The following is a 16,380-nucleotide window of genomic DNA, read 5'->3' on the forward strand; positions in this document are numbered from 1 at the left end:
CCTCTCACAGTTTCAGCAAATTGTAAAACAGACTCTACACACCAAGTGAGCTGACCAGTCTCCTCCAAAGGAGCAAGAAGGAACTAAAAGGAGAAATAAAGAACAACAGACAGGGAAGACAAGGAAAGAATAACAAAAAAACCTTAAAGTCTGTCTTCTTCAAAATCAAGAATCTCTTGGATATCTACAGTCCTGAAGTCCTGATAAAAACAATGAAATCTGAATAGAGATCATATTGCAAAATGGAGCTCTAAACAAATGCCTATGTTGTTGCATTGCCTATCTAATCCCAGAAAGGGAGGGGGTGGGGGAGAGGGAAGGAAGGAAGGAAGGAAGGAAGGAAGGAGGGAGGGAGGGAAGGAGGGACGAAGGAAGGAAAAGAAGTGGGGAGAAGCACGGGTGCCTGTATCCTTGGTCTTTGCTTGTCTAGAACAACACAGTTCCTCTCCTTGAAGGCAATCTGCCTACCCTAGACTGGAACACTAACTGTGAAACTGAAGAAAGAAGACAGGACAAATGGAAAACTTTAATTATTCAGTTAGTTTATTTCTAGATCTACTACATTCTATTAGCTTGGTACTGGGCATGTAGAGACATTTACTTTAGTTTTTCCCATGCTGGGGTCCTACCTCATTACCTGCAGATGTGCTCTTGGGCTTGCAAGAGGGGCACTGAGGGTGTGTTGGAGCTTGGCAGGGAAATGGCCACAGTATAGCAAGAGAAGAGAATGCTGCCAGCAAAGACATGGAAAGCCATGGGTTACACAGGGGAAGCAAGCTAGCCCAGGGGGCCTGCATAGCCAGTACATCTTGTTTCATGATTGGAAAAGTAGGAATTTGCAGCCCTGGTGGAAAAGGACTGTCTGGTACAGGAGGTGTCTAAGCATTGGAAGCTGATTTAAGTTCAGTAGATCATTTAGAAGCTTGTATGTAAATCCTCACTCTCAGTTTTTGAATAGTAGAAGTTTAAAAAGGAAACGTGGAAAAAGTACTTCCTGGGAGACAGTGCATGTAAAAACTTTGAAGGGAATTCTAAAAGAGTTCTTCATCAGCTTCTAATGAAGAGACAGCTGAATTTCTTAAGCAGGTTTACAACGTAAGACCTGGTTCACAGCCCATTCTAACCAGTAGGTATTTTCTTTGGACGCAGTTAGATCACATTCGTGAGCTATCATTTGTGTTTCCTGCTGCAGTTGTTAACCACCATTGTAAAATCCACCATTGGGGATTTTTCAGAGATACTCTAAATACCAGAGGAAAGGCCAAAACTTATTTCAGGTGTGATGTAATCCACTTTAGTGGAATCTTCCCAAGGATTTATCTGGTTTACTATTTGGAAATTATGATTACTTTAAATGTAACTAAAATTAATTAAAGTCTTTCAAATCCTGCTGGTACTCTGAATTGCTGCAATAATTTTGCATTTACTAATGAAAAAGCTTCCACAATTGTAAATGCTTAAACCTATTAGCAGAAAGTACTTGACTCTAATCTCATTCTTCTGTAATTATTTGGAAAATTGTATGCAGTAATGGCTATTTAATTCAGTTTACCTGTAATGCAGCTAATGTCTCGATGAAAAAAATCAACGCAAACTCATCAACATGTATGCTCATAGTGCTGTATACTCTAACGTGCTTGAAAATTAAGATGGAAAATGAACCACCTGAGGTATTTCAAAACCAAGTCATCAAGACTACCTTGTCAAAGACAGCATTTTTCATTCAGAAGTGGTTAGACCAGATGTGGGCTTTCTAAACGGGCACTCTGTTGGAGATAGAAGTTGCCAAAAAATAAGAAACATCCTACATTTCAGAGAATACAAGGCCCCACCTTACTCTTTTACAGCATACTTTACCAGGCAAATGCCTCTGACTCACCCCAAACATTAGGGGAAAAAGAAAAACAACAAACCACTGAGAATCATTCAAGGATTAAGAATAGCAGGACAGAGTTTTGATAGAGAAAAAGATGAGAATTACAAATCAGTGTTTTTATGGAAAATGAAGTGCCATATTGACTCCAGGCAAACTCCCATTTCTGGTAAACCTGGGAGACATTGTCTGTTAACAACTGCCAGGCAAATATAATCAACAGTGAAGTGTCCTGCGCCCTGCCTGCAAAGACCATCGTCCTTTTTCCAAAGTGCCTAAAAGCTGAGACATATTCGTTTCCATGTAAATGCAAGTGTTATGCTTGCTCCTATTGGCAGCTGGCATTTGAGGGAATCTGACTTACTTCCATCCGCTTTTCATCTGAAACGAAAATCTGTCTGTCTGATCAGCTTGGGGAAATGATGTCGCCCTGGCATTGCTTTTCCTGGTTGTCCAGGCTTGTGAGGACTCCCCTGGTCCTTGATGTATGTTTTTCTTCAATACACTGCAACTGTATTTTCTGCTCAGAGCCTTGTTGTGGAAGTTAATTTTTTTCCATCAGCAAGCTGGGGAAGTATGGGAAAACAGAGCAGAGGAATGTTAAATCTCTGTGCAGAGACTCGGGCTGACAATCAGCCAGCAAAGCCATTGCTGCCTAAGTTATTTAGTTAAAAAAATTCATGAGAAATGTAACATTAGATGACAATCTGGTGTCAGAGACCATGACATCACCTGTTTCCAGCTGCTGATTAATCATGCGAAAGAAATTAGTTTGGACATGGACAAGTGTGAATGTAACTATTGGGACAAATAACCGCATTCATAAAGGAAGTAGAAGGGAAGAATTTACCAAGTGTTTGGTTGAATTAAATCATTTCTTTTAGAACTGACCTAACCATCAATTCTCTCTGTTCCTGTCAGATTCATCGCTAAATCCTAAGGGCCCAATTGCAGTCTTGTATTATTCAGTCTTCTGGCTTCTGAAAAATTACTGGAGGTTTCTCCATGTGTGGAACTGATCATCTGCTTGAGGGAGAGGTGGTGGGAAAATGGAGTGGAAGGAAAACAGAACCGGTGACAATTTAGGAGTTTCAGTGGGACTGAGCAGCAAATCGCCCCTGGCATGGGTCTCAAGGGCTTTGGGAAGGTTTTCTAGGGCACTCAGCACTTCAAGTTAACATGGATTTTTCAGCTCTGTCATTCACCTTAACTCAGCTTTCCAAAACATTCACAAAACCTGGACTCATGCAAAGCATCTGACAATGTCCCACACAACATCCCGGTCTCTGAATTGGAGAGATGGATTTGACAGATGGTTCCCTCAACGCATAGGGGTTTGGCTGCATGGTTGCACTCAGAGTTATGGTCAATGGCTCAAGGTCCGGGTGGAGATCAGTGATAAGTGGTGATCCTCAGGGGCCTGTTCTGGGATCGGTACTGTTTAACATCTTTGTAAGTGACAAGGGTGGTGGGACTGAACGCACCATCAGCAAGTTTGCAGATGACACCATGCTGTGTGGTGTCAACAACAAATTGAAGGGAAGGGATGCCATCCAGAGGGACCTGAACAGCCTGGAGAGATGGGCCTGTATGAACATCATGAAGTCCAACAAGGCCAAGTGCAATGTCCTGCACTTGGCTCAGGGCAATCCCAATCATGAATCCGTGTTGGGTGATGCATGAATAGAGAGCAGCCCTGTGGTGCAGGATTTTTGGGGTACTGGTGGATGGATAGTTCAACATGAGCCGGCAATCTGCGCTTGCAGCCCAGAAGGCCAAGCATACCCTGGGCTGCATCAGCACCAATGCACCCCTTTCTTAAGTGCTAAAGCACTCTCTAACAGGCTTTCTTGAAGGTTTTAAGTCCGAGTATCCATGCTCATGAGATGTTCCTTCCAAAGTCAGGGCCCTCCCTCACACAGGGGCTGTTCCTGCAAAGAATCAAAATTTTCATTTGTCTAACTTTAAATTCTGTTCCAGCAACCACAAGAAATCATGGCCTGAACCATTTTCCCTTCACATCTCTGTTTGAAATAATAAAAATGCTAGATAGTTCACTGATTACCGCTGTTGCTGTTGACACAAATGGCCCCTCACTAGATCCTCTAATTCTTGTTCAACCCCATCCATCGCCTTCACTGGGAAGAAGAGCTGTTCAGTAAACTGTCTCGTAATGCCAGGTGGGTCTGTAAAAAGACGAAAAAGAAAACATTTCACTGTTTCAACATTTTGTTCTTTTTAGGAAATATCAGAAATGTAAAACAGAAGGAAACAAAGTGTGTTGTTGGCAGATTTTTTTTTTTTTAAATGCACTTCAAATCCAGTTCAAAAATGACCCTTAGGAGAGTTAAAGAAATTTGGTTCTGTAGTTAAGAAGTATCTCTGCCAATAAATGATGGGTGTTTCCAGAATACTGTTTCTCTGATTGGGAAGGGTCATTCCGAAGCATTTCTCTGGCAGCTTTTAGTAATACATCTCCTGAGGAGGTATTCTCTTACTCAGGACAAGGCTGTCCTCAGACAGCAGGAGAGAATGTAAGGGAACCAGCAAACCTCTAACATTTTGTCACAGGGAGATGCATGTGTAAAGTTAATCCTCGGAGGTACTCCCTTCCTGCTCCTTGTAAAACATCCCTGAATAAAAGTTGTGCTCTGTTCTTGGTGGAGAGAAGACCACAAAAGCTGACAGTCTTCCCAGTGCCTTTGGCTGAGCTCACCAGGCCAGCAGGCTGGGCTGCCGCTCTGAGGCACCATGCTCCATTCTGCCTGTCTTAGCAGTCCTTGGTAATCCAGTCCTGAACGCTGCTGACAGGAAGCATGGAAGAATCCATCTCAAACAGTGAGGGCTACCAGTCTCTATAGAAGTGTCCAGAAAGGAGGAGAGCAAAGGATGGAAAAGGATTAAAGAGCTGGTGGGAAGAGAATGCTGTGGTTCTGCTGAGGACCTGCAGACCTCCTCTTTGGCCTTTTGCATCTCAGTATGTTTGTTACTCAGGCAGTTAGGTGAATTCCCCTAGGAAGAAGAGAGCAGCCAACTGGAACTCTGTATTGTCCATTGTAGCCTGGCAGGAAGCGGGGAGCAAATACACAGTCTTTAGGAACCCATTAGAGTCTGGCTCATCAGCTCTCATTCTGCATGCTCAGAAATGGACAGTTAATCTCTCCTCTTTGGGCCAGATCTTCATCTTCCTTTTCCAGCTGTAATGGCTTTTAAGAGATCTAACTTCAAGCAGCTTCACTCTGGTTCCTGCCAGATCATGTGATATCTTTCACCTTTTCCAAAGGAAAAGAGGAATGGACAGCCCTCTTCCCTTCCTTGGAGCACAGAAGAACAGTGCAGAGAAGGGCACACCTGAAAAGAGTGGCAAACTTCCTGGGAAAGCAAATGACCATCTATACTCTTGAAATCTGCCTTCTCACGCAGGCACCTAAATGTGGGTTTAAATGCTTCAGTTCAGTTACACATAGATGTAAACTGGTCATAGAAACATACCCAAGGTCTGGGAGAACATGGTATTAATGTGGGAAATGTCAAAAATCTGAAACATTGTAGTGTGCAGCAGTGGCTTAAAAATCTTTTACGTGTGTTCCATCAGAGATGAATAACTCAGACAATTCAGAAGCAACCTGGAAACAGGTGGAATTAGAGGAGTCTTGTCCCAGACTTACCAGCTAGGGAAGGTGAGAGGGCAGCCGTGTTATTGGATTTGCTGCACAGAGGGGAGGTAATTAGAGGGCAATGCACAGCTCCGAGGAGGGATGTCTCCAGAGCTGGGCAAGGAGCAGCAGGGAGGTAAGGCTCTGAGTACTAGTTGGTACTAGGACAGGTTGTGGATGGAAAACTGCTCTTCATACTATCCAAAAAGTCAGAGGCTGTGCCAGCAAGGGTGTACTACAGAAGTGAGCATCTGTGCAGATGTGCTAGCTTGTTGGTATGCAGGGAAGAGAAAGTGACTGAGCAGCAGTTTTTGTGTGCTGATGTGGATCATCCTAGGAGTACCTCTGGTCATGCAATGTGTACTTGAACCCTTATTATGCCTGAGCGTGAAAATAATAATAGTATGTATCCTTAATAATTGTTAATAATTGTAAGTGGATATACCTGTGGTAGGGCTGAAATAGGATATGTATGCTATTATTTCCATAAAGACTTTACTTACCTCCAGCTATCCAGAGGAGAAGCATGAGCCAGCCTACAGGTTTTGGTCTGTCTGGGAAGGATGTTCTTCCTTGAGACAATTTTATGAGTAAGGACTGGTGTTCTCCTGAGACTGTCGTATCACAGCTGCTCCTCAGGGTCAGGGGGCTGCCGACCTCAGCGATTTGTCATGTGCCAGTGAACAGTACCACATACAGAAGTAGCACAGACAGTTCACTGTTGTATGGCAACGTCATTTAAGATTATTTTCATGCCTCTATTGCCTTAGCTATTCAAAATTATGTAAAATCAACTTAGATCTGCCAGTTTAATAAATTCTCCTGCACTCATGCAAAGATCTTTTTTTTTTTTAACTTTCATGGTGGAACAGACAACAGCAAGCATCTGTCCCTTCCTCTGTGTGCACTACTAGGAATATTGTGGTAAATCCTTAAAAAGGATTGTTATACCACGGGCTTTGGATGAAAACAAAAACAGATTCTTGGAGAGAGCCAACACGTTTTGTTTTAAATTAAATGCCCACATCCCAGTATGGGCTTTAAAATCATTAATTATGGCCTCTTCTGTGCCCTCTCTTTACCAGTTTTTCAGAACAGAGATCCCTCACTGCAGAGTGGAAACTTGGACAGCATTCCTTGTGATTTCACGTCCATCTAGGTGCAGTGGAATGTCATGGCCCTGGAGACTGCGTGTCCTGCTGTGTACTATGAAACCCAAAGCGGTCTGTGTGACACAACTGCACATTTAATAAATAGCTCGTCTTTTTTCCTGCCACTATCATATCTGTCTCAAACAAACGCAAAGCTGCCCAATTAAGGCTATGTGGTCACAGCCTAGTGGAGTAAGTGTGACCCACAAGTAGGAAAAACCTCTTCAAACAATGAAGCAGTACATCTCTGCAGTTGTTTTATCCCCACAACCGCAGAACAAGGTACAACTTCAAATGGCCTTAGGGTTCAGCAGGGATGGATTTCCCTTTGCTATTTCGTTTTTACTGAAACTCAGTAACAATGCAGAGTTCATGTTCTCCGCGTGCTTCTTGTTTGGTCTGCGCAAAAAAAGGAAACATTAATGCTGAATCACAGGTCACTCCCCAGATATGCATGTGTTTGTATTCTTATTATCAGCAAATAGCAACCACGAGCCTACTTGCCAATGTAAAGCCCTGCTGCAGCTCAGAGGACCGCACTTATGGTGCACGCTGGGCTCTTCTCTGGCACCAGGCAAAACTCAGAACAGTGGAACTGTTGGGCATATCAGCATATAAAACACCCAGCGGGCATTCACATTAGCCTTTCATGTCTTCATTCTGAGCAGTTTACTAGCTGGGGGAAAAATAAAGGGGCCACTGACTTGTGTGCATTGCATCAAGAGAAAAGTAAACTCTTGTGCTTGCGATAGAGTTTCCTAACCTTTCTTGCCTTACGTCTTTGTATGTAATTCTTTGTCAGATTACTTCACTATGAATAATATTTTCCATATATACGTTTTAAATCTCTTGAGCTCTATAACAGCTCACCAAAGTCCTGCAGCAAAATCTGATCTTCTTAACCCTGCATTAATGCTCTGCATGCAGGTGCTGTGCATGGCTACATGGGTCCTCCTCCAAAGCCCACCAAGACCTTTGGCTGCATTCAGTTCCGCACTGAGCCATATTGCTTGGTGCAGCACAGGGCGAGGTGTGGGCAGGAATGTGTGGAGGAGGCTCCCAGAGAACAGAACTGGTTCCTCTGTGATCCAGGTGGATGCATGAGCTCAGACAGACGTGGGTGCAGAACACAGACTGTCCAGAATCACATCAACTTGCTACTAGTGCCTCTGCAGAGCCCTTGGTGTTCTTAGTGTTCTTAGTTCCTGAGTATACAAATATTAACAAGGCCCTCCCTAATTCTGCCTTCCTATATGTGCCTGCGGGACACGAGGACGGGAGCAAACGACCAGGTAACCCAGCTCAGAGGTCACTGAGAGCTGGGAAAAGCTGCTGCTTTCTGAGCTGTTTTTGCATTGAAGCAGCGCAGAAGGTTTGATACAAGACAAACACCAGAGCCTTAGTCTCTGGCTTCGCTTGCCAGCCAGCTAGTCTGGAAGAATGGAAGAAGGAGAGTATTTTAGGAATCGGTGTTTTATGACTCTGCTGTTATGCTATTTTTCTGCTTTTGTTGTTGTTGTTGTTGTTTTTACAACTGGATTGGGGTCCTTTCTGTCCTATTCTAGCTTTATAACACAGCCCACACCATATGAATTGAGTGCCTCTGAGCATCTGAGTAGGATGCCCAGCATCTATCATGCAACTCTTCTGCCCTCTCCACGGAAGGAGGTGTTTCTGCAGTACAGGACCTTGCTTCCATAATTTCTGTGTTTTTATTTTTTTTCTTGTTACTGTTGTTTGGACTGGGGAATGTGTTCTTTAAAGCAGTACACATCTTCTCTAGTTTTCCCTAAGGGAATCAGATCAGGGGAATATCCCATGCACGTGGAGTGTAAAGTGCTGAGACTTGCTCACGTTCACTGAGTGCAGCGAGCACATTTGGAACAACTATTTTTAAATAAGGCACAATAATTAATTGGTCCCCCTTCAAGTGTACTGAGGTTCTAAGAGGCCATTAGTTTTGACAGCTGTGATATTTCTTTTCCAAAACGCTTATAGCTGTGTGTCAGCAGGAGATGTTACACAGCCAGGACAGCTCTGTGACCTTAATTGTCTGTCCTTGCTTTGTTTCAGGAATAAGTACATCCTGCCACGAACATGAGCCCTTCCTAAGTGGAAGAGTCTGCTCATTTTAATGGCCCTGTGCTCTAGAATTAGGAGAAGGTGCCCACACAAGTGTTTGCATATGAAGTCCTAACCCAGCTTGCTTTGATAACCTCACACACTCCAATGACTTTCTTTGGAAGCAAGAAGTATAAATTCAAATGAAGAACATGGATTAAGCAGAAGCGAGATCTTTTGGGAATGCAAATTGCGCTTTTGCTTGATGATGTGTGCTGAGATTGCAAGTGAGTCAGAGTGGGGCTGTCCTTATTTTCTCTCTGTAGAGCACTGAACGCGAAAGTGCCAAAGGCACGTAGGGGGTCCTCAGCAGCACCAAGCACCTACAGCCACGTTGGTGTCTGGAGACATCCATCTAGTCTAGAAAAGAAACTTGCCTGCTTTCTTTCCTCCATCCTTGTCCCTGGTTTGGACTAACACTGTGTTTCAGTTCATGCTTTCCGCTCAGTCTAAACTCAGACGCTTGATTTCCACATGACTGAAAACAAGCGTGCTGAAAGCTGCCTGCTCTTTCTTCACTGCACAGTGTGGACTGCTGCCTGGCTCCAATCTGGAAGCAATTATTTTCCTCCCATACCTGCCCATTCTGAAAAGGTATTTATCCCCAGGTATATTTCTTTCTCTTTCAACTTTTACTAGCCCCTTCCTTCATAAAGAGAAGCTTGTTGCTGTGTGTAATGCCCACAGAGTAGCTTTGACCCAAATTCTGCCATATTTTAAGGCCCCTTATGTAGTTCTGTATCAGTAAATATGCTGCAGTGAGTTCACCGCTCCCTTGTCCTGACCTCTGCAAATAGGATGAATATTAGGAGGGGCTTGAATTTGTGTGAATTGTGTGATCTGGACAGGCTTGATAGCTAGACTGAGGCCAGCGGGATGGAGTTCAACAAGACCAAGTGCTGGGTCCTGCACTTTGGCCCCAGCAACCCCAGATAGCACTACAGGCTTGGGGCAGAGTGGCTGGAAGACTGTATAGAGGAAATAGACCTGGGGGTATTGGTTGACACTCACCTGAACATGAGCCAGAAGTGTGCCCAGGTGGCCAAGAAGGCCAATGGCATCCTTGCTTGTATCAGAAATAGGGTTGCCAGCAGGAGAAAGGAGGTGATCATCCCTCTGTACTCAGCACTGGTGAGGCTGCATCTTGAGTACTGTGTTCAGATTTGGGCAACAGAGCTGTGAGGGGTCTGGAGCAGAAGTCTTTGTGGGGAGCGGCTGAGGGAGCTTGGATTGTTCAGTCTGGAGAAGAGGAGGCTCAGAAGAGACCTTATCACTCTCTACAACTGCCTGAAGGGAGGCTGTGGCGAGATGGAGTTTGGCCTCTTCTCCCATGTAGCTAGCAGTAGGACTACAAGGAATGGCCTCAAGTTGCGCCAGGGAAGGTTCAGGTTGGCCGTTAGGAAATACTACTTTTCTGGAAGATTGGTCAGGTGCTGGAATGGGCTGCCAGGGAGGTGGTGGAGTCACCATCCCTGGAGGTGTTCAAGGAACATTTAGATGTACTAAGGAACGTGGTTTTGAGGGAAGTATTGGTGATAGGTGGATGGTTGGACTGCGTGATCTTGGAGGTCTGTTCCAACCTTGGTGATTCTATGATTCTATGATTCTTTGACTTTAAGAAAGGACTTTAAGCACCCATCATGGTTATGCTGGTGTGAATTCTCTCAATGTAAATAATCCCAAAGAACAGTCAAAACATGCAGACAGATACACAGTAGTGCTTGCAAGTACATGAATATTGTATTAGCATAGAACAGTGCAGCCCTTTTAAGCTCTTTTAAGAAGGAAGATACCTGTTCATCTGCATCTATCTATCTGAATTTATTTTTTCTTTCAGATGTTCCTACTTTTGGCTGACATGAGGGAATGAGGGCAACAAGAAATGGAATCTGCAGATATTTGCACACATGAGTAAGCTCGTGCCCATGAATAGTGCCATTATGTTCAGTGGGGTCACTTTGCTGAGAAAGATTGATCACACACTTTACTTCATGAAAGACCAGTTCCTAACTGAGCACAGACACTGAGGAAACAGACTCAAGTGGAAAAAGTCTAAAAATCTCTTTTCCTGCCCTGAATTCAAAATAACATTTCTCTACTGGAAAAACAAACATAAGCTCCTTCTGGGTGTCCGTCTGTCTGCCTGTGGGATTGGCAGTCCGCACCTTCTGCAGATTCAGAGACCTTTCTGCCCCTGTTTACACTCAGGAGGTTATGCCTTAATGACAAAAAGCTGGTCCGCTGCTACATCCATTTCCCTCTCTAGGGAAAATTCCTAGCTGTGAAATTCCAGCAGCTGGTTTTTTTTTTTTTTTTTTTTTTTTGTCTTTTTCTGTGGCCAGTCCAGACCAACCCAAAAGTTGCCATCTAGGTCTGACCTTGACATTACTTTGAGAGCAAATTACACAGCCTGCTCTCCTGAAGTGCTGACACAGAGACAACTATTTCCAATGAGTTATCTTGATACAGAAATCACACTGTATCACAGCCAAGAGCCTGCTCCTTTTGCCAAGTGGGACCCGTGCCTAGGGGCTGAGGAGCTGAGGAAGCACTGTCTGTGGCCTCCCCTGCCCCAGAGGGGACAGCAGTGTCCTGGACACAGCTGCCCTGCCCAGCCAGGGCAGAGCCATAGGAATGGATGCGCCTGGCAGCTTCCATCCCTTGGTTTTGGCAACTGGTGGTCAGGGGATGTACTCATGCAATGCTGCCCAGCCTGGTGGCTTTGATCTGATGCGAGCGTCCAACGTGCTGAATAGCTCCAGGACTGAGCTGTCGTGACAGGGGCAAAAGGGGATGCCGTGTGACATGGCTAGGCTGATCTCTGCTTTACGGTGGGTGCATGGGGGTATCGGGGACCTTCAAGTCTTTCTTCGCTCCTATGGGTGCAGGCACCAGCCTGTGCCCCAGTGACTGAACACAGAGGAGGAATATGAAGGACAGTGCGCAGGCTGGAAAGAGCAGCAGAGGTACAACAGGAGAGCGGGAGGGTTGGTCTCTCCTCACCCCCCTGCCAGCTGTGCCGAGCTCCATGGGGAGCCCCATAGGGTCAGGCCCCGCGCAGGGCTGCGGGTGCAGAACTCGCAGCGAGCCAGCCACAGGGTGCCGGGGCGAGGGGTGGAAAACGGATCGTGTATCTTTAACCCACAGAGGTCGAAGCGTGGTTTTTTTTCTTAGTTAACAATGGAAACTTTTTTTTTTTTTAGTGTTTCCCTCCAGCGGTCCTGCCAAGCAGCACAGAGCGAGCGAGAGAGCGAAAAAAAAAAAGAAACTTGTTCCGCTGAGTTCAACCCCAGACAGGCTCACAACTTCCTTCCTGCTTTCCTACCCCCTCCCTCCGCTCTCCTCCTTCTCTCGGCTCCTCTCCCTCTCCTCCTCCTCCTCCTCCTCCTGCTCCTGCTCCTCCTGCTCTCCCCGCCGTTCCGGCCGCACGACGAGCGGGCTCCGCGGCCGCCTCGCGGACCTGGCCGCAGCTCGGATCGGGGAACGCGGCGCTCCCGGCCCCGAGGGGCGATATATCCGCGGGGAGCGCGGGGCTCCGGCGGCTCAGCGCGCACCGCGCCCGCGGAGATGGCTCCGGCAGCGCGCTGCGGCCGGCGGGGCGGCGCGCACTGAGGCGGGCGCGGAGCCTGCTCCAGGTAAGCTCCTCCGGGTGCCCCGGGCTGCCCTCTGGAAGGGCCGGCAGGGAGGGGGAAGGAGGGAGGGGACGGGAGCCGCGTTCCAGGTGCCGGGGGTTGCGCGGAGACCTGCGGGCGCTTATCTGCCCGGAGCCGCGCGGGGATGCGCGGAGGGCGCGTCTGATGGCATCGCGGTACTTCCGAAGAAGTGTACGCCCGCCGCCGGGGTTAGCACATAGGGGCATAAACAAGCCCACACCCTCGCGTAGGTTGCGTTTCTGTGTGGATGTCGTGGGGTTCCCACTGCCGGGCACGGGACGAGGATTGTGGCGCCGGAGGCGTACGGAGCAAACGGGCACAAAAGAAGGCAGGCGGGAGAGCAGAGGGACGCGGAGAGCCAAAGCAGAGCCCCTCTTGCGCACACACAGGGCAGCCGACCCCAGCTGCCTCCGTGCGCGGGACGCGGGCTGTTACTGGGGCGGCTGCACGGCCCAGGAGGTGTGTGCAGGGAAATGGCACAGAGCACGTGTGCAGCTGTGCACGCTCATGCTGTTGCGTGTAGGTGGGTAGGGCGGTGGTGGGGACGTGTTTCTGTCCCGTACCAACTGGGCAGGCAGGTATCATTGAACAAAGTCAGGGTGTGAGACCGGGTCGCCGTTGGTTGTAGGCGACAAACCAGAAGGTGGCAAATTTGAGCTGTTTGGACTTTTTTGCTTCCCTCCAAAAATGTCAGCTTTTGGGACAAGCACTCAGAAGCTTCCAGCTTTCAGCTCCCACCAGTTGGGCCATCACTCCCTAACTGTTGCGGGAATGGCTGCCCACTGTGCACAGAATCCCTCTCATTTTTCCCTCTCCCTCTTTCCAGGCGTCCCATTTTATGGAGCTGTGGACCAGGACCAGCCCAGCTCCCCTGCTGCTCCCCAGCAATGCTGCTGATCCTGGCGTGGAGAGAGCCCCGGCAGCCCCGCTGAGCCTGAGTGCCGAGGCGGCGGCCTGCCTGTGTGCCCCGGCTGACTACTATGGCTGTGTACTGCTATGCGCTCAATAGCTTGGTGATGATGAATAGCAACAGTGAGGTGAAAAGCAGCGGGAGCAAGACGCCGCCTCCCCCCAGGCAATCGCTGCCCAGGAGCCCCGAGACAGCCACAGCCGGCAGCTGCTGCCCGCTCCCTGCCTTCAGCCCGACCACCGTGCCACCCCGCTCCCCACGCCTCAGCTCCGCGTTCCTCTTCCCTCCGCCCGAGGAGCCCCCTCCGCAGCTGGGCAGCCCCAGGGGCCGGCGGGGCAGCCGGGGAGGAGATGGGCCGCCAGGCTCCCCTGCGGCACGGCGCCTGCAGCGGGAGCTGCACAACGTCCAGGTGAACCAGAAAGTGGGGCTCTTCGAGGCACACATCCAGGCACACAGCTCTGGGGCCCACTCGCTGTGGAGCCCCCCGCCATCCTCTCCTCGGCCTTCTTCGCCTCGGCCATGCTCGCCTCGGCCTTCCTCACCCCGGCCATCCTCACGTCGGCCTGCCAGCCCCACGGTGCCAGTGATGGGGCTTGGCACAGGACCCCGGCCACGGGCCTACGGGGAGAGCGAGGACCCTGACGCTGGTGGGGCCCAGGATCGGCCGAGCGTTGCAGGCCTCGTGGTGACGGAGGGGCAGGCCGTGGGGCAGGCGGTGGGGATGGAGCCATCAGGTCCCAGCCTGCAGCGAGGAGAGGTGGTGATGGCCACCTCAGGACTGGAGGGCCAGAACCCAGTTGTTGGTGGTAGCATCCCCGCCGTCATCATCACGGACCTGGGGGGCCCGGAGGAGGAGGCGGGCGCCGTGCCCCCCGGCAGCCTACCCGTCCGGAAGCTGTCCTCATCATCAGCCTCTTCCACCGGCTTCTCATCGTCCTGGGAGGAGTCTGAGGAGGACATTTCCAGTGACCCTGAGCGCACCCTGGACCAGGCGCCCGCCTTCCTGCAGACTCTGGACCAGCAGAAGCCCCGAGTGGTGAGTCCTGGGGCAGCCCTCAGGAGGGGGGAACAGCCCCATAGCGGTGGCATGGGTGCTGTGGGAGGGCAGAGGTCTGTGGCAGCAGAGATCCACAGAGAAATTTGCCATTTCCTTGGTGGTGCTTGCTTTCTCTCACAAGAAAGATTCATCCCTGTTGCTGATCTGAAAATGCAGTGCTTGTGGGAGAGCCCTGTGGTGTCATCCCACCGTGCAGTCCTTGCAGAGCTCCCTGGGCACTGCTGGCTGCCCATCATCACGCTTAGCCTGCACCTATGGGCTGCAGCCTTCTGCTGACACGTGGCTACAAGCCCTGGCTTTCCATGAGCTTTGCATCCCTGGGTTTCCCATGAGGATTCCCGTGATCTGCATGAGCCTAAGGGAGAATTTAGTTCCTCTTCAGAGTGGAAATCATGCTGGTCAAGCGTTAAGTTTTGTATATACATGGTGATGCCCTTCGCTATGGTGTCTGTGTGCCTTTCATATGGAAGCAAATTTCTCTAGAATCTCTGATACCTCCCATTTATTAAAAAAACTCTTGCTTATGGAGTATCTTATATTTTAGGTAAGCATATTTTTAGGTATTCATATTAAGTTCATTTGTTTTGGGATCTTTCTTTCCCGCGTGGCTGGTTGGGAGGCTTCAGGTAAGAGAAAGCGTCGGTGCCGTCTTACTCCTAAAGCAGAGAGTTCTCCTTGGAGAATATGCTTTGGGGCATTCTCCAAGGGATTTGTTGTGTCACGCTGGGAATTCATCCTGTGTCTGAATGCTCCACGCAGAGGTTTGCTTGGAGCTGTCACACTGCTTCTCTGGAGGGCTTTGAACCTCCCAGGGTGGCTGTCATGAGGTTCTCTGATTGGCATGTGGGCTTGTCATCCAGATGGGAGATATCACCCTGTTTTGAGGTCAGTGCTGAAGTTTGAGACCACACCAACAAACTCTGAAAAATGCAGGGATGCCCACTGCCTCCTTGCTTGTAAAGAGCCTGGTAATGGCCCGTCAGCTGTCAGTGGTGTGGTTCACTCTGTTTAATTTCCATAGATATGCGATAGTGAAACTCGATTGCTAAGCTCAGTTACACAAGGAAGACCAAAGCAGAGTAAAGTTATCAAAGTCATGAAGCACTGACATGCTGTGGTTACCAAACACTCAGCAGACTGAAATAAACATATTTGCTTTCCTACATGCTTCGTTCTGTTCCAAGAATTCGGGCTCAGTTCCGCTCAGGACAGAGCAGCAGTTGATTAAAAGCATGGTTAATGAAGTTATGAATGTGTGGCTTGTCGTGTTTGCAGACAGTTTTGTATTTTGGGGCTCTTGACAGATGAATCAGATCGCTGCCTTGAATCTTACTGCTGCCTCTGCTGATTAAATTCCACTGCTTTTGTGCACGAGCTGTAGTAATCTAGTAATCTCTGCTCCGTCCTCCGCACTGACAGCTGTTCCTTGTGCCAGGTGGCACTGATGTTCTGCTGAGAACAGTTCTCTCATGGGCAAAGCTGGCCCTGATGTAGCTACAGAAAGTGTCCTGGGGCCTTGGGCTGACTGCAACTGGTCAGCAACAACTTGAATCCATAGTGACAGCAGAAGACAGCTACCTAAGCAGTCTCAGGTTGCACACTCTTGTGTTTTGTGAACTCGCTATTTCCTTTTAACATGCGCTGTCTGGAAACGAGTTGTGAGAATGTGTGAGAAGCGCTCTCTGCAACTCGTGCTTTATTGTGAAAATCAATCCATCTCCAAACCGTCTCCCCTCTGAGCTGAGTAGGTCGGTGCCGGGCAGGCAAGGCGCTGCGCATCTGTGCCAGGTGATGCAGGGAAGGGCTGGGAACCTGCAGGACAGGAGGAATGGTGAGCAGTGGGAAAGCCGTTCTCACTGCAGATATGTTCTGCACTGCACATCTTCCATAGCTTGTTTACAGATTTGATAAACAGCAGGCTTGCCGCTGCCCTTCCTTTCTGGTGGCTGTCAGGCTCAG

At 48.6% G+C, this 16,380-nt stretch overlaps 1 protein-coding gene across 1 annotated transcript in view; it reads left to right on the plus strand.

Moving 5' to 3' along the window:
- Positions 12,118 to 16,380, plus strand: part of LOC110395321 (inositol-trisphosphate 3-kinase B-like) — a 51,320-nt gene continuing 47,057 nt past the window's right edge. Inside the window, exons 1-2 of the mRNA XM_021389515.1 lie at positions 12,118 to 12,436; positions 13,281 to 14,400. Coding sequence (XP_021245190.1) covers positions 13,435 to 14,400 — 966 coding nt within the window. The 5' untranslated portion in view covers positions 12,118 to 12,436; positions 13,281 to 13,434. The remainder of the gene's footprint in view (positions 12,437 to 13,280; positions 14,401 to 16,380) is intronic.

The sequence above is a fragment of the Numida meleagris genome, chromosome 3 (genome assembly GCF_002078875.1).
Source record: "Numida meleagris isolate 19003 breed g44 Domestic line chromosome 3, NumMel1.0, whole genome shotgun sequence".
In the NCBI taxonomy this organism is placed as follows: Eukaryota; Metazoa; Chordata; class Aves; order Galliformes; family Numididae; genus Numida; species Numida meleagris.